Source organism: Equus przewalskii, chromosome 4 (assembly GCF_037783145.1).
Source record: "Equus przewalskii isolate Varuska chromosome 4, EquPr2, whole genome shotgun sequence".
Taxonomy (NCBI): domain Eukaryota; kingdom Metazoa; phylum Chordata; class Mammalia; order Perissodactyla; family Equidae; genus Equus; species Equus przewalskii.
Genome location: NC_091834.1, coordinates 92107891 through 92134679, shown reverse-complemented (window position 1 = coordinate 92134679; position 26789 = coordinate 92107891). Strand labels below are relative to the sequence as shown.

Genomic DNA, 26789 nt, shown 5'->3' with positions numbered 1-26789 from the left:
TTAGAAATCAATGGGATAGAAATTTATCTCCGAGCTGCCTAGTTGCCAAAGCAAACAAAGAAAACAGTCTATAACAAGATCTCCAGTGCCTCTGTGGGAAGAAGACAAAATTTACTCAGGAGAAGCACCACTTTTTCCTGTTAGAGAGGCCTGAGAAAACCATCTCCTATGGGACCACATAGAGGGGCCCGTGTATGCTGTGGTGAGCGAAGTCCTCAACAGCAGTCCTACCGTCGCGACAGTAGCACAGTGGTTTCCCAACTGTCTTAGCAACGGAGACATGTTATCAAACGATCTTTCACAGAATCTAAATGAGCAGATTCGGGTAAAGCAGAGCTGCCCTGTGGAAATAGGGTAGGGGCTCAGAGTCCAGTCTCTTGGTCCCTTTCCTCTTGGCTTTCTTCTCTCCCGCCGTGGCCTGTGGAGCCCCTCGGTGTGAAGGCTCCTGTGATGTTAAGCTTTGTACAGGTTCTTTTACGTTCAAGACAAGGATGTTGTCAAAGTGCAGTTCTATAAAAGTGACTCTGCGAGGTGTCTGTGGAAATAGAAATTATAAACTCAAATTGATTAGCCTTGGTTAAAATAAAAATAAACTATAGGTCTTGGTTCTTATGTCAAATACCTGCAATTTTCAGTAAGATAAGGAAAAAAGCTTGGAAAACATTTGCATTCTAGTGACATCAGGGTCCCAGAGACCAAAGAGAACTCTGAGTGGGGACTAGATGATATTTAAATTTACACAAGTTCCGTCACTTATGTTCCCTAGTAAAAACATCGGGAAACTTCCTGATAAAACTTCTTTAATGCAAAGTTCTCCCTTGGGACATTCAGTCTTTGTTAAACGCAAAATTCTAGACTGTATCTTTCAACCTGCAAACACATAAAATGTTGTTTTCATTTAATCTGCGGCGTGTGTCTATTATAAGAAATATTCTTGAAGATGTGAATAAACGCTGGCTGTTTCATATTAATTAGACCCATCATTCTATAAATTGATTTGGCTCTTGAGCTATTTAAAAAAAAAAAAGAAAGCAGAGGAAAAACAGACTCTAAGTTTAGGGTTTTCATTGCTGGCTATTCAAGCAAAATAAAAATGATGGTTCCAGGAGATGTGAGCCACCATCGTAACGAGCAGCCTGGTCTCCTTCACGGTTCCATGTGTTGTGGTCCATGTTTTCAGCTCTTCGGTGGCCTGGTTTGATCCAGTGTATAGGTTAGAATATTTAGAGAAAAGAGGCGACTGTATGGCCTTCAGAGAGGACCCTACAGGTTTTATTTCCTGTAACTGAATTTTTAATAAGAGTTAGGCAACTGAGCTTTCCAGGTTAGGAACCTCCCTATTAGGAACTAGGAGAACAGAAACTTTTACCAACAAAAGGTAGGTGCATATGCTTTGACAGTGAACTCTCTGGAAGGTAGAATTGATATATGGGAATTAAGGTGCTTAGCCAGGACCAGTATCTACATAGACGGTAGACACGGAGAGGACGTGGGCCTGGGAGAGGTGATAATTAAACAGTTGGGCAGTCAGGCAGCAGTGGGGCAGGACGGAGCCTGGTAGTCATGGGGTTTGCATCTGGCAGGCGGTGCAGCTCCAGACCCTTGGAGATGTTTACCAGCAGGTAGCGAAGCTCAGCAGCGGTGAAAGCTGGGGTCCAGGGGCGGGAGACCATGGCCTGAGAGAATTGCCCAAGGCAAGGGCAAGCCACAGCTCTAGAAAGCCGAGATCAAGGCAGTCACGTAGGCACAGGACGAAAGCCAAGCCCTGGTTGCTGAAACAGACATAAATTCAAGTCTTCTGGGAGGATAAAGGATTGAAGGCTCTGCCATTCATTTGTCCACTCAGAACTGGAGTCCAGTGTGAAGGCAGGGCCAGAGGAAGGCCTGAGTGAACTATGCTAGGCTGTCCGGATGCTCAGACACTGATTTAATGGCCTCGTTCTGTTCAGTCTGACAGCAGCTAGCCACATGTGACTATTTAATTTTAAGCTTAATTTAATTTAAATAAAATTAAGAATTCAGTTCCATGGTTGCACTAGTCACACTTTAAGTGCTCTGTGGTCATATATAGCTAGTGGCTACTATATAGGACAACACAGAGAACATTTCCATCATCACAGAAAGTTCTAGTGAATCGCAGTGGTCTAGACCCTGGAGCCTTGCTAGGCAAAGTCAGGTCCACAGACGAGCCGCATCAGCATCACCCGGGAGCTGTTCAAAATGCAGAATCTAAAACTCTTCCCCTGAATCATAGTCTGCATTTTAACAAGATGCCTGGGGGATTCACGCTCCTGTTAAAAGTTTGAAGGCTCTGGCCTTTGTAGATTCTTTCCAGCCGGGAACAGGGTTCTGCAGAGCTGAGCAGGCAGTTGATGGATACGAGGCTTCAGCTGCGGGAACGGGAGATGAAGGCAGAGATTTGAGTCGTCAAACTGGGGTGCCTCACCCCACCCTGTGCTCGCAGGGGTTTGCCCACTTTAGCTGCTCCTTGGGGTCTGAGGAAGGTGTATGGTTTACCAGCACATCATCTGATCATGGAAACAGTTTCCCACTGCCCACGCCAGAGGGCAGTCTCTTTTACAATCATGCTGACAGATAGTGTCCCAGCCGCTGTTGCAACAGTCTTCGTATTGTGACTTAATTGTTGGATGCTGTAATTCAGAAAGTTCTGCTAAAGATGGCCCTCTGGTCCCTTCCTCCCATTTGTCCTGGTTCTACCTCCTGAAATCTTCAAGTTTATCCCCACTTTGCACTGTGCGCAAATATTCGAGCCCAGCTTTCCCGCCCCCACCATGTTCCTCTCTAGGCTAAAGGGACCTGGTTCAGGCTCTTCTCCACCCAGGGCCGTTTCCTTGGATGCTTTCGTTCTGGTGCCCTCCCCTTACATCCAGCAGGCATTTCCATTAGGGGGATGGGGTAGGGGCTGGGGGGGCGGTGTAGCTGAAAGCTGCAGAGTCTGGAATGTCATTAAAGGGACTGGGAGCCCCCTCCCACCACCAGCTGCCAGCAGGATTTTTTGTCATTAGCTCCTCCATTCTAGATCACAAGGAACAAGTATCTCCTCACCATTAATATTGGGAACCCATGCCGTTAGGGGCTTACATCCTGTCTGCCCTGGTCTGCACCCCTGCCATAGGATGGGGACAGTGGAATGGTGGCCTAGCCGGCCCCCTGGCTAGAATCAATAGACTTCCCTTTACCCACCCATTCTAATGTTCAGACCCTTCATATAGGCCTTGAGACCAGAGGTTCTATCTTTTCATTTGGGGATGTTCTTCCCCCCTTTCATTTTAGCCCCAGTCGGTGCAAATCCAGGTGCTTTTTCCATGTTGTTGACTGAGTGGAGGCTCGGTTAATTTTATTTGCTGGCTCAGGGCAGAGGAGAAGGAGTAGGTCCCTTACGTTCGGATAGCAGGACACCTGTTGGCGCCTCACCTGCCTTCACCGCAGCTCTCAACTGTGCTTTCTCGTCAGGTGATAGGTGAAGAGAGCTGTGTGTTCTGTTTCATGCTGGAGTGTTGGATTCTGTTAGATAGCCAGTGTGGACATGATGTCTGTGCCATGGGTACAAGTGATCTGTACACTTGGGTCATATTTATGGAAGGTGTGAAGAGACTATTGCAAAGAGCTCTATTTTTCAGGCATCCGCCAAGCGTATGGTCAGTTTCTGCAGGAGACTGCTCTCTCCTAGCCCGGTGATGAAGAAGATGACAAAAGGCTGTGGGGTGACTCCAACCTGGAAGCCTGTACAATCTGGTTTGGGAGGCCAGATGTGTTTCTGTTCAAATGCCATGGCTGAAATAAAATTATATAAGATACAATGGTAGGGATTTCTTAAAAACCTCCCTTGAAGTCGTTACCTTTTTTTTTTCTTTCTGTAATTAGACAGACAATCAGGAAAGTTCGAGCATCGACTCTTCATACCTGGAGTCTTTCTTTCTCTGCTGTCCCAGAGGAGTGGTGCCGTTTCAGGCGGGTTCACGGAACTACGAGCTGAGTTTCCAAGGTAAGTTTTGCTTGGTTTGAATCCAGCACGCGATGTACTTGCGGGAATGGGAGCAGAGCAGATGTGTAAGCTACCCCCAGAATCAGGGTTCTTTTTAGCAAGGCAAGCAGTTCGGTGGTGTGGAAGCCAGTGGTGATCAGAAGACCCGTGCTCTAGAGCTTCGGCTCGGACACACAGTAGCTGTGCAACCCTGGGAACAGCACCCGGCCTCTCTAGGCCTCAGTTCCTTTGTCTGTAAAATGGGGGGACTGGACTAAGTGGTCTGTGGGGGTATGTCCAGCTCTGCTGTTCTAAGTTGCTGATTCTGGGTGGGCTGCTTCCCAGGCTGAGGCAGGATTTCCAGGTGCTGATGACTGCAACAGAGACCCCGGGCCTGTGGGTGCCTTCAGAATTTTAGAACTTTGCTGTTTCTTTTGGGCTTCATCATAGGTCAATGGTTTTATCCATCACATTGACCAAAGACTTTGCCTTCTGCCATGTTCATCTGAGCCACCATGGGAAAATCTTCTGGTTAGCTTCTACCAATCTGTCTGCTGTATTTAGTAAGAAATCAGGGTGGGAACTGCCCTCCCTCTGAATGTACCATCCCGTCAGCTATACCCCAGGATGCTCCCTGAATATGGTCAGATACTCGCCCTTTCAGGACCAGCTCTGTGAGTCTTTGGAAGTACTCATGTCCTTTACATTCCCAGGTGGCATCTGAGATTTGAGCCCTGTACCAATTACTGTGTTAAGTAACGTAGCTTTGAAGGACCATTATACTATTTTGGAAAGCAACCTGGTAATACATATCAAGAGTTATTAAAATATGATTTTTTTTTGAGGAAGATTAGCCCTGAGCTAAGATCTGCCACCAATCCTCCTCTTTTTGCTGAGGAAGACTGGCCCTGAGCTAACATCCGTGCCCATCTTCCTCTACTTTATATATGGGATGCCACCACAGCATGGCTTGACAAGCAGTGCGTAGGTCCTTACCCAGGATCCGAACCGGCAGACCCCGGACTGCCAAAGTGGAACATGCGAACTTAACCACTGCGCCACTGGGCAAGCCCCAAAATATAATTATTTTTTCATCCTCTCAGGAATAAGAAGAAAAAAAAGCTATGGGCATGAAGATATTTATTGCAGCCTTGTCTAGAGTACTTAAATAGAGGAATATTCTGTGGACCAGTAAGGTAGTGACTAAACAAATTAGGGTCTTAAATTTCAGAGGAGTATTGAGTAGTTGTTAAAAATTATGGTTATGAAAACAATATAGTGAAAGTGAAATTTGATATTATTAAATGAAAAAATCAGAACCCCAAATTTAAGTTTCTGAACTTTTCTGTTTGTGTTATCTTTAAAATGGAAAAGATTTTTAAAAAAATTTAATGTGCCTGAGAAGTGCAACAATGTATGCATGTGGACCAAGAATTCAAGGCAATAGAGAAGAATAAAAATCTCTTCTGTTGGGTGGTGAAATTAAAAATGACTTAAATTAAAACATTTTTTTCTTTGGTATTCTATTGTTTTGACAATTTTAAAGGGTGATGGAGAGATGAGAAGCAATGTACCTTGTTTATTTTGACCAATAATTTTGTTCACCTGGTTCATAGAAACTAGTTCAGAGCAGTTTGCAGTGTTCCAGACAATTTTTTTCTATTTCCTGTATTCTCTCATTCATTAAACTAGTATTGGCGTGCCAGCTGTGTGTCAGGCACTGTTCTAGGTGCTGGCAAACCAGGCAATTTCAGAAACTGATGACAGCTATGGGGCAAGGTGATGAAGCAGCGAGAGAATGGAGGAGTCATGGGAGAGCACCTACTGTTATCCGAGGGAGAAACTTTGGGAGACAGGGCGCAGCCCACGCACATGGGAAGGAGGGCGCTCCAGGAGAGGGCAGAGCTAGCGCCAAGGCTGTGGGCAGCACACAGGCTTGAGGTTTCAAAGAACAATAAGAAGGTCTGTAAGAGATGAGAGCAGAGATAAAAAGCTGGATATTTATAAGCTGGAAACCACAAGGTTTTGAGCGGAGTCGTGGCATGGTCTGATTTGTTCTTTTTGTTGTTGTTTATTTTGTTTTGTTTTACAACAACTACAGTGAGGCATAATTGCTACACTAAGATACAGCCGTTCTAAGTGTACAGTTGGATGAGGCTGACAAATGCATGCGACTACTATCCTAATCAAGATACAGAACATTCCCATCAATCCAAAAAGCTTCCTCATGCCCATTTGCAGTCAGTCTCCCCCACCCCAACTGATTTGCTTTCAGTCATTACAGATTAGTTTTATCTATTGTAGAACTTCATATAAACAGAATCTTGCAGTATGTGCTCTGCATATGGCTGACTTCTTTCACTCAGAATAACGTTTTTTAGATTCATCTATGTTGTTGCACGTGTGGTGGTTCTTCCATTTTCGTTGCTGAGTAATATTCCATTGTAAGGATATCCTGTGGTTTGTTTATCCATTCACCTGTTGATGGATATTCGGGTTTTCAGTTTTTCGTTATTGTATATTAATGCTTCTAGGAACATTCAAATGCAAGTCCTTGTGTGGCTATGGGTTTTCATTTCTCTTGGGTAAATAGCAAGGAGTAGGATTGCTGAATCACATAGGCAGTGTGTATTTAACTTCATAAGAAACTGCTAAACTATTTTCCAAAGTGGTTGTGCCATTTTACGTTCTCACTAGCATGTATGATGATTTACTTTTTAAAGAAATCACTCTGGCTGCAGCTTGGACAGAAGTCTACAACATGCATGAATTGAAAGTGACATTTCACACTTAATATAGAAAAAAACTTTGGGGGCCGGCCCGGTGGCACAGCGGTTAAGTTCACACGTTCTGCTTCTTGGCGGCCCAGGGTTCACTGGTTTGGATCCTGGATGTGGACATGGCACCGCTTGGCAAAAGCCATGCTGTGGCAGGCGTCCCACATATAAAGTAGAGGAAGATGGTCACGGATGTTAGCTCAGGGCCAGCCTTCCTCAGCAAAAAGAGGAGGATTGGCAGTAGTTAGCTCAGGGCTAATCTTCCTCAAAAAAAAAAGAAAAAACTTTGAAGATGTAGCTACCACATTCCAACTGTAATCACTGATGCCTGGTTTCGGGCAGCTCACATGGATGGTGTCTTGTTATCTGGCTGCCCCAGCCCTCCTCTTTACCGTCTGACTTTGATTTCCAGATTAGACTAATTGCAGACTGTTCATTTACCTTTTTGTTTGCTGGGTCTTATAATAAGGGCAGTTGAAGGATTCAAGTTTTTATCATGAGCAATTTCCATCCAGAAGGATTTTCTCTGTTCATACATGTACACTTCAGTCATGAATATTTGCTGTGTTACTAGCTTCTGAAAAATAACAGTAAGTCATTTTCTGGGACTAATTCTTGATTCTTGTTTGTTTTCTTTTTTCCGTCTAAAGGGATGATTCAGACAAACACAGCTTCCAAGACCCAAAAGGATGTTGTCAGAAGGCCGGCGTTTGTCTCTCACCGGGATGTGGAGCGGATTAAAAGTGGGCTAGAGTAAGTGTTCTGAGGCACTGCTTGCTGGCAGATGTTTGAGATGTTCATGCATTGATCTCATCGAGTGGCTCATGGATCTGGATCCTGTTTTCTTGAAATGTTCCTGCTTGTGTGACAGTGCAGTTTCCTTTTGCATTATCTATGAGTAAGGTACTTATTAAGCAGCACAGTGTGACTGCAAGAATTCTAGAGCAGGAAATCTGGCTTTTCCTCTAACTCCCAGGGGACTTGGGGCAAGTTTCTTAAATACCCTGGGCCTCAGCTTCTTCCACTGTGAGTGGCTGGCTTAATGGAGTTTCTTTGGAAAATAATCAAATGTACAGTTGCTGGGTTTTAGTTTTGCTGTGGGTTCTTCTGTGTATCTTTAGTTTTGCTGAGTGGCTTTCTAGAGGGTGGAGGTTGAGAAAGAGATGGAGAGAAACAAGGGACGAGGTAGCTGGCCGAGCAAGGGCTTTGGAGAAAGATAAAGTGGATGGAAGGGGGTTTGTAAAGGAAATTTTGCTGTGGGGGATTCACTGTAACTCTCCTGTGTCTGCTCATGAAACTCAGTAAAATCTACTTTGTTCGTGAACATTTTTGGAGTTGGATTTTTTTTTCTGGGTGATGTGTGGTTACGTAAAACAGACTTCAAGACAGGTGCAACATCAAGGTGTTCTAATTAGCTTCTTTCAGTTGTAAGAATTAAGGTATTTCATGAGAAAGGGAAGTTACTAAAAGGATGAACGTGGTGTCATAAGGAAAACAACATTTTGTAAGAAGCCAAGGACGGGAACTGAGCTCTCTCAGGGCCCCAGGAATGGGCGTCGGTTCCAATTCTGCTTCAGAGCCTGAGCAACCTGGGGTCTTGGATCTTTACCTGTGACCAGGTTCACGGCCCAGACTCTGGATCTGCATCCCTACTTCAGATTCTGCCTGCTACTCATTAGCTGTGTGGATTTGGACAAATGAATCACTCTGCAACCCCTCATCTATAAAATGGGCCAGGGGCTGGCCCCGTGGCCTACTGGTTAAGTTGAATGCCCTCTGCTTCAGCGGCCTGGGTTTTGTCCCCAGGTGTGGACCTACACCAATTGTCAGCGGTCATGCTGTGGCAGTGACCCACATACAAAATAGAGCAAGATTGGCACAGATGTTAGCTAGGGGCAAATCTTCCTCAGCAAAATAAAATAAAATAAAATAAGATGGACTTAATACTGGCACATTCATCAAGGTTGCTTGATGAATACATTCAAGACCCTTGGAAGAGTGGCCAGCACATCAGGGTGTTCAGTAAACGTTAGCAGCTTTTCTTCTTATTTTTATTCTCCTGCTATTAATAGACTCAGTGACCATATCTATATCTATACCTATATATCTGTATCTACAGATCTCCTAATACTTTGGCTAACGCTTGACAGTTTTAACCTCAGAATTCCAATCTTCGTATCCATTCAGCATTACCTCCTGCCATTACTGCCTAATTTTCTCTGAATTCCTTAATTCAAACTCCCTAGAATTAACCAGATTGGCTTAGCCATCTAAGATCCCTTCCAGTCCTTTTAATATTCAGATTAATAAAGTAAACGTATGGCTGGGTTGGGGGGTCAAGTTCATGCCCCATGGAGCTTACATCCTGGTGGATGAGACAATCTGAGTAACTGTTTCAGTTAGTGCTAAGTGTTAGGTGAGGGGGAAAGGCAGAGCAGGAGGACGGGATGGGGGTACCATTTTCACTGAGGCAACTAACGAGATCATTGTAGCTACTTATTCATTCAAATGATTCTGGCAGAATGTCTCAACAAAATTTTGTTTAAACTGCGTTTCCTTAAAGCAACCTGTAATTCTGACTTTTTAATAATTCTTATACTCCCATTGAGTCTTAACCAGTGAGCCCATACTTTGTTGCTTTGCTGGACAGCAGAAACTGTCCAGACTGTGTACCTTCTTGACTTTGAGCTGGATGGTTCTTTCTGTGCACATATATTTACAAAGGAAGAAATTGGTTTGTGGCATTTCCAAATATCTCATGGAGTCAGTCCATTGTCACAATAATTTACATATGTCACAGTTGGCTTATGCTTTTCCATTTGCTCTGCCCCTTCTCCAGGAACATTCTTCCCCACCACTCCTATGAATCCGGCATCTTTCGTGGCCCAGCTCAAATGCCACTTTTCCCATACAAACCTTCCTTGAGACTGTCCTCCAATCCTCTCCTTAGTCCTCCAGTAACACTTTGTAAGTCTCTTATGGTACTTACCCCATTCCACCTTGTAATACAGTATTTGTGTAACCATCTTCCCTAGGACAGCCCTCCACCCACTTCCCTCCCTTCCACAATTATCAGCTCCTCAAAGCTTTTGAAATGTTTTGCATGATGAATGGTATCGAGTCATACTAAATAGGTAGATAAGTGAGTAAATGAATAAAATGAACTGAGAAACCATGGTAGTGGGAGGTCATGATGAAAACCAGCTTTAAGCCTGCTCTTACTAGCCCAGAGGAAACCCACTGGCTTTCAGATGGAGTAAGAGCCGTGAGTATACGCTGGGCAGTCTGAAGAGAAAGGAACTATAGCATACTTCACTGTTGGTGGGCACCTTAACACGTATTAATTTAATCTGCTCTGCACTATACACATCCAGTATGGAAATCTGAGCTTAAAATACAGATAAATTGGGGCCAATCTCTCTCATTCCAAAAGAATTTTCATTTTACAAAAGAGGGTCTTTAAAGAGTTTTTTCCTTAAAGCATTTTTTAAATTTAATTTTTTCATTATGGAAAATTTCAAACTTAAACAAACTAGAGAAAATTGTACAACAAACCCTTATGTACTTGTTAGTTGGGGGGGGTCATGTAGAGAACCCCAAAATGTATGGTTACCCTGAAATATAGTTCATACAGAAAAGACAGGATTCTTTCCCCGTACCCCTAATATACTCAAATGTTTATCATTTGACAAAGAAGTGTAAGACAGGGGCCGGCCCCGTGGCCGAGTGGTTAAGTTCGTGCACTCCACTTCGGCAGCCCAGGGTGTTGCCAGTTTTGATCCTGGGCACAGACTTGGCACTGCTCATCAAGCCATGCTGAGGCAGCATCCCACATACCACAACTAGAAGGACCCACAACTGAAATATACAACTATGTACCAGGGGGTTTTGGGGAGAAAAAGGAAAAATAAAATCTTTAAAAAAAAAAGTGTAAGACATACTTAATGCTAACATATTAGGACTTTGAAGGTTGAACATAAATATCAAAAAGAATCAATGCTTTTACATTTTATAAGTGAATGGGAAAATAGCATTTAATTAGTTTGCCTTAGTATGAATAATTACTGTGTTTTATAAAAGCATGATTACTGGTACATCTATACCAGGAATATGCAGGGATGTAGTCCAAAGAAAAATTCCAAGAAAAAATTCTCTGAGAAATCTTGGCTCAGTGGCTGGAAGTTAAGGACAGAAAGTCACTTGGGCACATGGACCAGGGAGCCAAGTGAATTCTTACTCTCTCTTATTTGTAGCCACCAACTGGCGCAGACCCAATCAGAGCCTTTAACCTCAACATCTCTTCATCAGTCGGACATGGGTTTCCCACCCTTGAATGGATATGAGGTACTTGCTTTTTACTTTTTTGGTGGGTGAATTGTTTAAAGGTGGGAAAAAAATACTTCACTACAAAGTAGTGTATTTGAGTGAATGAATGAATGAATTGCTTCCGCAAAACTCTTGAATCAAGATTCAAAGGCAGACATCTAAATGGTGATCGTGTCACTTTCCCAGAGAACAACTACTCTCAACAGGGCACCTCATTGTTTCCAGAGTCCAGCCACACGTGATCCTCACAACAACCCTGTGAGATCTATATTAGATTCTCTACTTACAGACGAGAAAAGTGGAACTCAGAGACTTGTCCATTAATTGGAGTTAAAAAAGCAGATTTCTATGGGAGTCAAACAAATTGTGGTTCACCTCGTCACCTGGCCTGGTTGGGGCGAGACTTCCTAAGTGGTTTAGCTTCCGCGTCGTGCTCTAGCTTTGGGGGCAGGCCGCTCTGCTTGGGCTCCTTGGGCACGTTCCAGTGCTTCTGCCCCTGCACTGGCTTTGTGCAAGGAGCTCGCTGGGTCACACCTTGGGGGACCTGCCTTTCCCTTTAGGCAAAATGCTTTGTTTGCCTTTCCTCGGCCTGAACAGATGGGACCAGTGCCATCTAGTTCATTACTGGAATGAACTGCCAGGTGTACAAGCTCTAAACCAGCTTATTCCACCTGCTGTCGGAGGCCTGGTGAGGATACTCCATAGCATAGGGGGCCACACATGTGGAAAGCTCATGCTTTTAATGTTTTCTGTTTCACATTTCTATATTTTACAATTTTTTTAGTTGTTTGAGATTCATAACCAGTATCCAGAATATGCCAAAATAAGTGAGCGTTTTAAAGCTTCCATGAAAAATTTCAAGATTGAAAAGATAAAGAAGATTCAGAATACAAAGCTCTGGAATACTTTTGAAAGGTTGGTGGCCACATTATCAAGTGTCTTTACGTAAAGTTTGAAAGGATTACTTAAGAGCTATCCTTTAACATCTTTATGCACTGGTTTATTTTAATAGTCAACAGTTTCTTCAATCTGTGGTTGTTTTTATTATGTAAACTCGAGCTTCTCTCTTTCAGCTTTAGTTTTACAATTCAACGATTTCACATGTCTGTCATTTAAAAGTTTTGATAAATTTATTCTTTTACACCTGTTGCCTTAACGTTAGCAGCTCCATTCTGAAAGCTGGTGGAATAAAATTTTAAGACGATTAGACTTTAGTTGGGATTAATGTTATTAGCCAGAGTGGGAGAGGAATGTTCTCAGCATTAAGTCTCACATTTCCTCCATTAGGAAAAAAATGAAGATGAATAGAAATGAAGAAATCCTGTTTTGTGCAACCGGCCGTGCGTACGTGGAGTCTATCTGTGCGAATAACTTTGACTGGATCTTACATGGAGCTCATGAAACCAAATATGGACAAGGTTTGTGCTGGAATAGAGAAGCCTAACTAGTAGAGTCATAACGCAGATGCTACCCGTGCTTCTATTATGAGGTGTATGTGATTATTTTGTATCAGCCGGCATGTCCAGGCTTTCTGTCACGGAAACTTGCTCATAACATGAGCTCATGTTAACCTTAAATGCCCAAATTAGAGTGCTAAAGTGACTTGGGACCTGATTGCTGCACCTTAGCCCTGCTCCTGTTTTCTGGTTTTTTGGGGGGGAGTGACCAAAGAGTCCATGTATGCATGCAAACTTCTCCGCCTGTTGGCTACGTTGCCCACCATGACTACCCAGTTCTGGCTATGGCTCTTCCTGACCTATGTCCTTCCCTGTGAAGTCGTCCGAAGTTGCCTTCTGTTGCCACTGATGGGTTCTAATTACAGATGGGAGAAGAAGCCTCTCCCCATCTCAGACCATGCTGATTCACCTGAAGTGGCACAGGTCTACCCACACCTGAAATCTTTTCAGCTCTTTCTTTTTGCTCCTAAACTCCTTTATGCAACTCTTAAAAACAAACAAAAACCAGAGTCGCTCATCTTAAGGGAACAAGTAATAGTTTATCACAGGTTCAAAGTGAACTCAACTCATATAACTAAGTTAAATTCACACACACCCCCAAAAAGCAAGAAGCCAATCAGTGAATATTTTTGAGTGCCTTCTGCACACTAGATGCTGGGGATGCAGTGGTGAACAAGTTAGACATGGCCCTCCCCAAATTGTTTCACATAATTAAGTGATTGCAAATACGTGGCTGCAGTGGATGAAAAGAACAGGCCCTGTGGACACCTAACCTGGCTGGAGAGGTGTTCCCAAGAAAAGGCACATAGTTCACCTGCCACGTAGAGTCATCGTGAAGAGTAAGGAACAAGTGGTGCAAGATATGGCCACACAGTAAAGAGTTCAGACTTGACCCTAAGGGCGTGGGAAGCTAATGAAAGGTTTTGAGCTGGGGAATGACTTGATGAGAATTTCATAAGTTTATTAAGTTCAAATGCATCACTAAAACTTACCTAGAAATGTCTGGAGAAAGCAAGGTAACCATCTTGAGTGAAATATGACATTGGTGAAATTTAAACCCTTCGGTTTCTCATGAGTCTCTCTTATGTCAGAGCTCAAATATTTATCCTAGAAAATGGAAATATGGTATACTATATATGTTCCCAGTTTTGGGCCATAACTGGCTCTGATAGTGACAGGTGCTTAGTCTGTTTCTCCTTTTTGAATAAACGGAACAGTACTGAAACCCTCTCAAAATATTTAGGTGGTTGAATAGTATTACTCACTTGCTATCATTTTTCCTTTAACTTGGTGAAGGGGGAGAGTTATTAACAGCCAAGAGAACATCCTTGTGCAGCATGGAAGAAAGAGGCAAGGATGTAGTCTGCAGTTCTCACAGACAGGCAAGGTGTTTCTCAAGGAACTTTGCCCTTTTTCCCAGGCCCCTCTCCCTTGTGAAGGTCAGGGAGTGATCCTGCTACTTGGCTTGTCTCCTGTTACACAGAATTAGGAGGTGTTTTTGTTTTGTTTGCATTTATTTTTAACGTTGGCTTTCCGTTCCCATCACCCACGATGCTGTTGGTACCGGCTAGATAGACTGATATGAACCACTGGGCCAATAATCCTAGAGGTCAGGCAGTAATCCTAAAAGAGGCCAAGTGGTAGATCTCAAAGATCCTGCTACTCTCTGAGGGAGAACAAAGCCCCCTGTTGCACGTGGGCAGCCACTCTGGTTAGGCTGTTATCTGTGAAATTTAGTGTGTGGCTGTGAAAGGGGAATTAGACATGCCTGCAAAGATAGAAGGGCTCTGGGCTCCACCTTGATAAACTGGAGGTGGAAACCAGGCCTCTAATGGGAGATGGAGGATAATGGTGGAAGACAGGTTAGTAAGAGAGTCCGTGAGAGCTGGGAAGTTGGGCCAGAACTTCTGGTCAGTCTGGACCGAGGATAAGAACTGCAGTGGTAGGTAAAAGCCACCCAACTTAACAGTCAGAGGAGATTATAAAAACTCAGATTTGGATTAGAAGTAGAAGCAAGGTGAAAATAGAAAAGGAAGCACATGTTTGGAGGCAGCTAAGCAAAGAAGGATCTGTCCTGGTACAGACTGGATGCCAGAGGCTAGATGGGAGGCATACAAGGCCAGGAAACGTATTTAGGATCCAGAGTGCAGCAGGCATCACAATAGCTATCAAATCTCCTAAGCTTCTGCAACCCAGGTGCCTCAAGATGCTAAGTGGGTGGAAAGGAAGAAACAAAAATGTTATTTTTGAAGATAATATGAGTGTCTATGTAGAAAACCCATAAGAATCCACAGAGAATTGGAATGTTGGTGTTCTACACAGGAAGTGGGTGGGACACTTGCTTTCCTCTGCTACTGGACTCCTCTGTCACCTCGGACTTCTAGCCACTCACTGCCCTCTTGGCCCAGGCCCAGGATGGTGGGGCTGAGGTCCCTGAAGGACTGAGTCAGAGCCAGCTTGTCTCTTTTTGACTCAACCTAGAGAGGGTTCCTTCCCCTGGTCTTATTCAGAGTTTTTTCTAGTTAACAAAGTCTGTTTTTTTGTAGTGCATTTCTAGATCCTATTTTGCAAATCAGAAGCTGACCATGATTTCTCCTTTTTCTTTATATATTACTTTCAATGATTCTAATTCTCTTTGAGGCAAAAAAAAAATGTGTCTGGCTAAATAAAAGATGGTTATGTATAAAGAATTGCAAAAAAATAAAGAAAAAAGCACAATGTTTTTGACAGTATTATCACATTACATCAATTATACTGAATGAAGGAAAAAAATGAATCAAAGTAGATTACAGAAAAGCAGCATATTGTGAAGTCTAAGTGTGACCTTTAGAGCAAACAAAAGCTAGCTAGGCAAAATAAAAAATAAAAAAAAGTTGGGAGAAGAGCGTTTATGAAGACGAGAAACTGACAAAGGCCGGGCAGGCTGTGGCCTGCATGGCACATTTAAGGTGTGGTGGGAATGACAAAAGCTGAGGCTGGAGCTGCAGGTTGGAGTTGGATCCTGGAAGACCTTGTAAGCCATGCTAAGTGGTGGGTTTTATTCCGAGAACAACCATGAACCAGCCAATGGCTTTAGGAAGGGATTGACATGATGACGCTGGCTGCGATGTGGCGAAAGAGTGGACAGGACCAAGACTGCAGGTGGAGAGAACAGCGAAGAGGTTGTTTCAAGAGCCCAGGCCAGGGGCCAGCCCAGTGGGGTAACACAGAATCTCGTGCGCTTGCTTTGGTGGTCCGGGGTCGCTGGTTTGGATCCCAGTGAGGACCTACACACCACTTTTCAAGCCATGCTGTGGCAGGCATCCCATATACAAAATAGAGGAAGATGGGCACAGATGTTAGTTCAGGGCCAATCTTCCTCAGCAAAAGAGGAGGATTGGCAGTAGATGTTAGCTCAGAGCTAATCTTCCTCCAAAAAAAAAAAAAAAAGAAAGAAAAGAATCCAGGCCAGAAATGAGGTTACCTAGATCTAGGTAGTAGCAGAAGGGATGAAGAGGATGTTGGGGTTCAGGAGAGATCTATTCTCTGTCAGGATTATTTGCAACAAGACAAAGTCCAGATCTTAGGAGAGTGGGCTGTAAAGTTGGGTGTTAGGGTTGGATCATTTAAGCAAATGTAGATTCTGGGTTATATAAGAGGATTATAGAAGCATGATTTAAAAACAACTGATGCTTCATTTAAAAAGTCAGTTGTTTAGGATAATAGTTAATTTTTTTCTGAATGGAGAATGATAAAGTTGCTTTCCAAAGATCTATAGTACCTGTATAAAGAATCATTTTCCATTGACTTCACAAGTCTTTCATTCCATTATCATTGATAAAAATTGAAAAATCAGTACTCAGACTTTCTTATAAAAAGAAAAAAAATTGACGAGTATAAAAGCAATCCAGTGCCATTAAAACAATGTACTACTATCTCAATGTTGAAAATGGGTTTTATGGCTTAATAAGCAATTAAAACGCACACTGAAGAAAAATATGGATGAAATTGGATGAATTTCCTGTCTATATGTTTAATTCCATTTGCTTTAAGTCAAACCTATTTTTACCAGTAACTCCATACTGTTTACTTTACACATTTTACATGCATAACTGGAATTCACTTATCTGGAAATGTTAGCTTTCTGGAATGTAACTCAGAATTTGCAAGAGTGAACAACTGTGTTATGAGCAGCCCAAGCTGTTGTCATAAATTCCTATACTGAAGATCATGTATGTTTTTCCTTAGGAGCTCCTCAGAATCCATTTAGCCTTATTTCAGAAACAGTGTTTTTTTTTCTCAGCCCAGCAAGTGTGGAATGGGAGTAAAGAGATGCTAGGGGCAGGCAGCAAGAAGAAAGTTAGCTTTTAGGTGGGGAATGAGGGGAAGTGATCTGCAAGACACAAACGCAACATTTTTTTCTCCTGCTGGGGCCATTAGTTTAGGAGTAAATGGCTCTGTCCACCCTAGTAACTCAAGAGGGCATCCCTATGTTGTAACATTATGTATCAGAATTCATATCTACATCTGCTGTATCAGGAAAGGGTAAAATGAATTCGTTCTATTTAAAAAATGGACAGATATATATGCTTTAGAAAGGTTTCTTTCCAAAATTAGCTTCAATTGTTTAGAAGTTCTGGAACTTGGAAAAAAAAAGAATGGCTCTTTGCAGACACTTTAGAAATGAGGTAGATGAGTAGTGTGAATCAGAATATGTTGTGGGTCTCCGTCACAGTGAGAAATAAGTCAAATAAAGAAGGCACAGCCTCTCCCCCAAGCATGCTTGCAGAGGCTATGGCAGAGCAGTGTGGAATGCAGCTGTCATTGTCCATCTGTTAAAACTGAGGAGCTGGAACTAGCTAGAAAGGAGGGTCACTGGCAGAGACAGAGCTGGAGTGGGTGGCACAATAGAAGTGTGGTGGGTGGATGATTTTTGTTTGTGTCCTAGTCGTTTTCTAGCTATCTACTGGTCCACTTTATAAGATTGCAAAAAGATCCTGGTGGACGTACTGTCTCCTGAATAGAAGCTTGTTTTGGTCACACATCAGTAAGAAAAAGACAATACAACAGGAAAAAAAAAAAGATATGAAAAAGCAGTTCAGAGAAAAAGCATATGAAATATGCCAATAAGCATATGGAAAGATGTTCAATGTTATTAGTATTCAGGGAAATGCATGTTAAAACCATATAATTTTTTCTGCCTAGTATATTGACAGAAATTTAAAGGACAGATAATATCCAGTGTCGGCAAGGATGTGGAGAAACAAGACTTTCTTCACTGGTGGTGATTCAATCTTTAGACCACTTTTGGAGGACAATTTGCAATATCTGTCAAAATTTAATATGCTCATGTTCTTTGACTCAGCCATTTTTGCAGTCTGTTCAACAGAAATATTCATACAGATTCTCAAAGGTGTACTTACTAGGATGTTTTTAGAAACATTTATTTAGAAGTGTTGTTGGTAATAGCAAAAAAGTGAAATCAACCTATGTTTTCATCAATCCAGGAGTAGTTACATTAAATGATGATACCTCCATACAATGAAACCCTATGCAGCCGTTGAAAAGAATGAGGGGGGCTAGATGTACTGACATAGCATGATTTCTAGGACTAAAGTGGAAAAAAGTTATGGAACGGTTCATAGAGTATGATCCTATTTGTGATCAAATAAATGAGCATAAAACTGTGTCAGAATAGGTGCATGCGTGTATGTATATAAATACATAGAAACAGGTGTGAGAGGATTCCCACCAAGCTGTTAACTGTCTGAGTGGGACTGGAAACAGTAGGTCAGTATAGGTGGTCTTTCATTTTTTTTATTCTATTTTTTACTTATTTCTATTTTATTTATTGTTTTGTTTTGTTTTTTGCTGAGGAAGATTCGCCCTGAGCTAACATCTACTGCCAATCTTCCTCTTTTTGTATGTGAGCTGCTGCCACAGCATGGCCACTAACAGATCAGTGGTGTAGGTCCATGCCTGGGAACCAAACCCAGGCCACTGAAGCCACTAGGCCATTGGGGCTGGCCTATCATTTTTTAAATTCTAAATATAGTTGAACATCATTAACCCAGAATATCCAGTATCTGACCTAATCAAGATAAGCAGTATTTCTGGGATCCAAATATCTTAATTGTTTTTAAAAAACCAATAATAAAAAAAAATAAATGAAAAATGTGTTAAACATTTGTTACCATAAATGAAACAAATTCATTTGACTTACTAATTTTTCATAGAAAAATCAGAATTTGCAACATATACCTATTTCCTTTAAAAGGGCAGAAAAGCAGCTGGCAATGATAAAAATGAAACTAGGAAGTTTTTTTCTTTTTTTTATTAATGTTATGATAGATTACAACCTTGTGAGATTTCAGTTGTACATTTTTGTTAGTCATGTTGTGGGTACACCACTTCCCCCTCTGTGCCCTCCCCCCACCCCCCCTTTTCCCTGGTAACCAGCGATCAGATCTCCTTGTCAATATACTAACTTCCACCTATGAGTGGAGTCATATAGAGTTCATCTTTCTCTGATTGGCTTATTTCGCTTAACATAATACCCTCGAGGTCCATCCACGTTGTTGTGAATGGGCCAATTTTGTCTTTTTTTATGGCTGAGTAGTATTCCATTGTGTATATATACCACATCTTCTTTATCCAATCATCAGTTTCTGGGCATGTAGGCTGGTTCCACGTCTTGGCTATTGTAAATAATGCTGCGATGAACATAGGGGTGCAACGGACTCTTGAGATTTCTGATTTCAGGTTCTTAGGATAGATACCCAGTAATGGGATGGCTGGGTCATAGGGTATTTCTATTTTTAACTTTTTGAGAAATCTCCATACTGTTTTCCATAGTGGCTGTACCAGTTTGCATTCCCACCAACAGTGTATGAGGGGTTCCTTTTTCTCCACATCCTCTCCAACATTTGTCACTCTTGGTTTTGGATGTTTTTGCCAATCTAACAGGTGTAAGGTGATATCTTAGTGTAGTTTTGATTTGCATTTCCCTGATGATTAGCGATGATGAACATCTTTTCATGTGTCTATTGGCCATATTTATATCTTCTTTTGAGAAATGTCTGTTCATGTCCTCTGCCCATGTTTTGATCGGGTTGTTTGTTTTTTTGTGGCTAATCAGTGTGAGTTCTTTTTATATTATGGAGATTAACCCTTTGTCAGATAAGTGGCTTGTAAATATTTTTTCCCAATTAGTGAGCTGTTTTTTTGTGAAACTAGGAAGTTTTAAGTTGTCCAGAAATCGTTGTTCATCTGCTGAGCATGGAAACATCAGTGATTATCAGAGGTTTTTTCAGAGCTGAGGATGATGGATCAACTGTCTGAAAAGCTCTGCCGGAGTGAACTGCTTGCTCATGCTACATCTCTCCTTTTCATGTTTTCCAGGACCTTCCCATCAGTGTTAAATGACCTTTGTTCCTTAAAATGTACACAATATAAAACGGCCTCTGCTGGAGTATCTTTGGTTCATCAGTTACAATTCAGCTCACCCTGCCTAAATTGGGCCGCTTGGTCATGGTGCCCAGGCTCACACCATCACTGTGAGCCCCACACAGTAGCAAATGCTTTTGTTATTTCAGTAGGGTTATATACTATATTTAAGTTTACTTGTATAATAAATATTTTTTTAAGTACAAAGAAAAGTTTGTAAGACTCCATAAGGCATTATTGACATACGCTTAGTCAATGCCCATCATCTGATTATGTGTAAATAATCTTATAAACTACATACCTTCTTTTATAATAATTCTTTCTTTCTTTTTGGTGAGGAAGATTGGCCCTGAGCTAACACCTATCACCAATCTTTCTCTCTTTTTTTTTTTTTTGCTTGAGGAAGATTGTCACTGAGCCAACATCTGTGCCAATCTTTCTCTATTTTGTATGTGGGACACCACCACAGCATGGCTTGATGAGTAGTGTGTAGGTCTGCACCCAGCATCTGAACCTGCAAACCTGGGCTGCTTCAGTGGAGCATGCAAACTTAACTACTATGCCACCGGGCTGGCCCCTAATTCTTTTTTTTTTTTCAAATATGGAATGCTTCATGAATTTACAAGTCATCCTTGTGCAGGGGCCATGCTTATCTTCTCTGGGTCATTCCAGTGTTTGTATTTGTGCTGCCAAAGCGAGCACTTAGAATAATTCTTAACCTTTTTCTTTTTCTGATTATTTCTAGGAAATTACTTCACGAAAGATGCCATCATTTCCCATAAAAGTTGCCCAGGTGATCCCAAAGACATCGTTATGTTTGCAGCCCGCGTTCTGGTTGGAGATTTTATTGAAGGAAACATGAGTTACACGAGCCCTCCTCCACCGTATCATAGCTGTGTGGACACAAGTTGTAATCCTTCTGTTTTTGTTATCTTCCAGAAAGATCAGATTTATCCAGAATATGTGATTGAATATACCGAAACAGACAAACCCTGCGTGATTAGTTAGAAATGATGAAGACAGCATCATAAAGAATGCCATAACCACTCGGTCCACTTATGGAACCAGATTCCCCAGATAGTAGTTGGACTTTACCTTTCCCCACCTAGTTATCCAGTGCCTGGGATCAGTGGTTCCCAAACTTGGCTGCACATCTGACTCATCCGAGAAGCTTTAAAAAATTCCAGGGTCCAGATTGCACCCCCTTCCAGCTAACTCTCTGTGTCTGGGGCTGAGGGCCCCGCAGCAGTATAATCCCCTAAGGGTTCAAATATGTTGTGAAGTTTGGGAACCACTGTCTTAGATGCACCTGGTCAAGACTGATTTCTAAAACTTCTGTAATTGCAGCAACCTTTTTCTCCCAGCTCCTCGTTGAGTTTACTGTACGGCATGGTTTTGCTTTGGTTAAATTGAAAAAAAACTAATTTGGGAAGTTCAAGAGAAATCTAAAAATGCCTGTTGAAATAAGTTCATAAGACAGTAGAGCTGTGGATGGAAGATGAAAAGTTGGGGGACAAATGCTTAAGAACACACTAGGGGAAAAAGTAGAGGTCAGACGTAACTGCTGTGCTGTCCCTTTGTGGTGAAACTGATTCGGGGCACGCAGTTCTTTATCTCTACGTTTATTTAGGGGACTCCATCCAGGTTGACTCTTTCTGGAATGCAATAAAAAGGGCTGCGATGTGTGGCTCAGAGAGAAGCAACCAACTGGAATTAATTGCCCCATTTGGGTTTTTATATAATTATGGCAAAGTAGACGTGTATATTCTAATCAGTAGGATTGCAGAGAAGGCTTTTTTCAGGTCAGACTTTCATGAAATGTCTTTATTTTGGGGGGACTGAGTTGCAGTAGCCTGATTCACACAAGCATGACTGATAAACCCGAGTCCTATTGTAGTCGTTCGCTGTGGCAGATCAGGCTCACCAAGGAATTAGGAGCAGGGCCATCTTACTCAAGGATGGGCCCCCTAGCGAGGTGAGATTTGTTTCCTGGTGAGCACAGAATCAGAACAAAGAATACAGTGCCCCAAATAGGCCTTGCACCTGCAAGGGGCTTCTTTTTCTAAATATAATGTATTGTGCTGAATTGTAGTACAGTCAGCTTTTAGAGCAGTTGAGGTACCCGGACCAAGAGTTCCTTCCTTCTTATGAGGCAGGTTTCTCCTTACAGTTTTCCTTTTTCTTTCTTTCTTTCTTTCTTTTTTTTTTTTGCTGAGGAAGATTCACCCTGAGCTAACATCTGTGCCAATCTTCCTCTACTTTGTATGTGGGTCACCACCACAGCATGGCCTCTGACAAGTGGCAGAGGTCTGTGCCCAGGAACTGAACCCAGGCTGCTGAACTTAACCGCTAGGCCATGGGGCCAGCCTCCAAGTTTTCCTTTTTCGACATTCTGTACCAGTGGCCAAAATTTCCTGTTATAGTTCCTTCCATCAGACACGTTATAAAAATTAGCATTAGAGTTGATTTTCTGTTTGTCAGTTTAGATCAGTGCAAAGATCTCCACAACTCTTTGGCTTAAAGGACTCCAGCAGTAACAAATGTATAGAGATTTTTTAGGGTAGGGTTATTTTCTGGGAGGCTTGCCACAAATAGTTACTCTCATTCACTTATTTTTTTGGTAGTAGCTTCCATTTTGGAGTTTTCATTTCCTGATCTTGACCCTCACATTCCAGAGATGCAGTTTATACAACTCTATCCAACTGCCTACAAGACATCTCTAGCGGGATATTTCACAGGCATCTCTAATTCAGTATATGAACAATGGAACTCTCGATCTGCCTCCCTGAAAGGAATCAGTTCCTCCCCAGCCTTCTGTATATAAGGAAGTGATGTCACCATCCACACATCCGCTCAAGCAGAAATCCAGAGGGGGTCCTTGACTCCTTCCTCTCCCTCCCCCTACGCATCTACGCTGTTCCCAAGTCCAGTTTTCCCTCTTAAATATCTCTTTGTCCTCTTCTAAGTTGTTCTCTACTTAGCAGCAAGGATGGTCATATTTAAAATTTTTTTATTTAATAAATCTTTCAAAACACAAATCTGATCATGCCTTTAGAATAAAGTTCAAAATCATTATCACGGTCCCCCATGATCCCTCCCTTCCCTACCCTCTGTCATTTAGTTTCTTCCACACCAGCCCTTCTGGCTTTCTTTCAGGTCTTTAGTACCCCTTTTCCCCCAGCTCAGTGGTTCTCAGCCAGCACTCCTGCCTTTTTCTTAATGAAAAATACTTTGTAATATCCACTTTATTCAAAGATTCAAAATGCAATTCAGTGGTAATATACTCTGCCTAAACACAATTTTAGAAGTAAATTAAAATTTAAATAAAATTAATATTAACATAAAAGGGAAATAAAAGGTACGTAACTTGGGCACAACTATACCAGAAGACCTAATTAGGTAGTCAGATGTTTATACCTACTTATAATGAATAAATTTGAACTTAAAGAAGGTAGGAGAGCAGAAGCTATTCTGTACAAAGAAGTATGGGAAAAGGAAAAAGCAAGGATACGAGTGGACATTAGAATAGAAACTAGTGATACAATAACTTTTTTGCATATGATAATACTTATTTCTATAAGAGAAAGAACGAAATAGCCTTAACTGAAATAAAGATATTGTGCAAGAAAATCTACAGATTGTCGAAATAGAGAAAATGAGGAAATACTATATTTTTGCAGACGAGCTGTAGGTCATACACGAATGTCTAGTAAGACATTCAAAATTCGTATAGGGTGCAGAATAATTCCTTATTGTGAGGAACTGTCCGACGTATTGCAAGATGTTCAGCATACTTGGCTCTCACATACTCAAGGCCAGTAGCGCCCTCTCCTCCCCCAGACTACGGTGGCACCCACAAACTCTATCAGATCAAGTCACCCTTTTCAGAGAGGTAACATTTTGTAACATCCCCTTTGCTGTCCTGTGACGACTCAGAGATTATATATTCTACTTACACACATGAATTTCTTTAAAAAATCAATTTAATGCCCTAACTCTATTATAATTGAGAAACAGAAGGAAATAAATTTATAATGAAGATGAAATGAATTTCAATATGTAAATGCTCGGGCGTGACTACGCTATACGACATCATGATAGACAGACACTCCTACTTACAATGAATAGGTTTGGATTTAAAAGTCGATCAGAGGCTGCTTCCTGTAAAGTACAGGAAAATGAAAGATTAGAGGTATGGGTGACACTAGGATGAAGACCAGTATTAGGGTAAGTTTTAACAGCCTATAAACCTTATCTGCATATGGTAAGGGAAAGAGCGAAGTTACCTTAATTGAAATAAGGATAATAGGACAAGAAAATTACAGATTGTCTAAGAGGAAAAAAATGACTATTATTCTCTTAAGCGAGCTGTAGTTCCTACATAAATGTCCAGCAGGACGTTAGAAAATCGTATAGGGTGCAGAATAATTCTTCGTTGTGTGGGACTAACCCATACACTGCAGGACATCTGTTATGCCTGGCTGCACCTACGCAATGCCAGTCATAGTCCCAAATATTATGAAACTAACAACCCATCAATTTCCAAAATACCACAGTGAACCACTGACTTAGTTAATATCTAGCATCCTTAGATTAGCTTACTTTTACCCCCATAAGGAGTCCTCCTATAGATTAGATGGAATGCTTGCTTCTCAAACCCGTTTTTAAAATACTTCGTGCCTTGCTTGGTTCATTATAGCATCTATCCAACTTGAAGTTGTCTGCTTTCCACATTAGAATGTAAGCCAGCCTGTCTTGTTCCCTGTGCCACATGTGATGCTTGGTTAAGTGCTTTACTTGTTACATTGGATAAATTTTGTTGATTAAAGTAAGCTCAACTATGTATATTTCAGTAGTTGAGTTGTATTTCTTCTTATTCTTCAAGCTTAATTTGAGATTATCTAATAAAAAGAAACAAATATTAATTTTGCTCTGCTGCCTTTATTTGCTGTATTTCTAAGTATCTCCAAAAAGATAATCAGCTGCAGACACCGGTTTATTCAGTGGGGGATAGAGGATGTGTTTTCCCGTTCCAGCTTTATCATTCCGGGACTCGATGACTGAGGAGCCTTTAGCACACTGCCAGGGAAAGGCAGGGTGGCGGTGACGGAGAAGCCTGCCGTTGTCTGGCACATCTTTTGTCTAGGAGCTTAGAGAAGGACAGGCCAGAAGCTGCTGACACACCTTTCTCCCACTGGTCCTGGAGGTTGGAACAGGGCCAGGCTGAGGCACAAAAGTTAAAAATGTAAATAGTTACCAGCAGAATTGTCCTAGCAGTCACCCCTTCAAAAGCCCTTCTCCCCTCGTTCTTTTTTAATCACAAAGCTTGGGATGGAGAGAGAGAGGAGGAAAATCCCTGTATGGTGGAATAGATTTGATTAAAGTGAAGTAGAACTACCATTTGTTTTGGACCTCAGTATAAAGAAAACAATGTGTAGCCAACCCGTTGCTGTCAAAGCATCCACACTCAAATAAATGAAAATGCTATCAAACCGAGCATGAGCAGATGTTTGAGTTTTTCCAATTAGTTATTTGTTCTATTTGGTTTTTCAGTTTGTCATAGCAGGCTCTCAATTTTTCAGAAATGTTCATTTGAGAAAATGCTATTTAAAGTTTTGATTTTTTGTCCTACAGTTGGGAAAATCTGCCATTATTTCATTTCTGTGGTGGAACCCCTCAGTCCAGCATTTGGGGGAAGCAAAGCTAGATCACAGCCATTTCAGAGTCACACCTTCACTTCTGTAAAGATAACTACTGTCGATGCAAATAATCCACAATCAATCCATAAATCAAAATTGGGGTGAGTTTCTTTGTATGAGCCAGGTCTGAGGACCATAGCCCAGAGCTTCCTTCCCCAGGAGAGGAAGCACTCCAAAGAAGTGCGGTATACAGAGTGGTTATGTACCATCTTGGAACACAGAGCAGACACCACGTACAACAGGAATATCTCTTTTACTACTGTCATGAGATGCTTAGCTAGCACAACAGGTCAGAGGTCAAAAGGTGAGCACAGCAAGTAGTGGTCAGCAGGTTGGTAATCAGTCCTTAGCTTCTGGGAAGAAATGCTTATCCTGAAAGAAATGCTGATATGGGGAGGCAACATGCCTAGAGCATCATTCTTGGCTTTGGGACATTGCAAATATTTAAAGCAGATGTACAATGCACATTCAACAGGCCACGTCAGGCCTTTCTGGAAAAACAAGGTCAGGCTGAATTAGTTTTAAACCAAATGGCTTCCTCACATACTCCAATATATCCTCTTGCTTTTCATTCATTCATCACTACCATAAAAGGCAATGAATGCTGAGTGCTGAATGCGTGGTTAGGGTCCCGGGGCTATGCTGAAGGACATGGCTGGGAAACAGTACAGGGCATAACAGGCAGATTTCGTTTAGAAGGTTATGACAGTGACATTAGTGCACGTCCTTGGAGGGATGTGTTCAAAAGCTTGTGCTAGAGAAGTGTGCCAGGAGCGGTCATCAACATTTGTTTGAGAATGAGCTTCAGAGTCTGAGTTGGAGGGTATATCAGAACTTAGAAGGAACTGCCCAAATCCTAAAAACTCAAATCCTGAAATACTACCCTTAATCTCAACCTCCTGTGTTTCTCGTTTCCATCCCCTTGTGAGTCCGGCATCTTCACCCAGTCTCCGATTTCTCCCTTTTCTCCTCTAACTCCACATTGCCCAATAGTCTGCTCCGGATCTTTTTTTTCTTCCTTTACACACTTTCCCATGAATGATCTCATTTATTCCCATACTCCAATTATCACACACTTCTGACTCCAGAACTATACTCTGCTGAGGCTCAAATAACTTAC

At 41.9% G+C, this 26789-nt stretch overlaps 1 protein-coding gene and 1 non-coding gene across 3 annotated transcripts in view; one reads left to right on the top strand and one right to left on the bottom strand.

Annotated features, from left to right (window-relative positions):
* ZC3HAV1 (zinc finger CCCH-type containing, antiviral 1) overlaps positions 1-24895 on the top strand; it is a 57120-nt gene extending 32225 nt beyond the window's left edge. For both annotated transcript variants that reach the window (XM_070617888.1, XM_070617889.1), the window contains 6 exons: positions 3886-4006; positions 7413-7515; positions 11016-11106; positions 11873-12003; positions 12376-12506; positions 20716-24895. In XM_070617888.1, coding sequence (XP_070473989.1) covers positions 3886-4006; positions 7413-7515; positions 11016-11106; positions 11873-12003; positions 12376-12506; positions 20716-20978 — 840 coding nt within the window. In that variant the 3' untranslated portion in view covers positions 20979-24895. The remainder of the gene's footprint in view (positions 1-3885; positions 4007-7412; positions 7516-11015; positions 11107-11872; positions 12004-12375; positions 12507-20715) is intronic.
* LOC139083147 (U6 spliceosomal RNA) lies at positions 20566-20672 on the bottom strand. Its single transcript, XR_011539716.1, has one exon. It is a non-coding gene; the product is annotated as a U6 spliceosomal RNA (small nuclear RNA).
* Positions 24896-26789: the final 1894 nt, after the last annotated feature.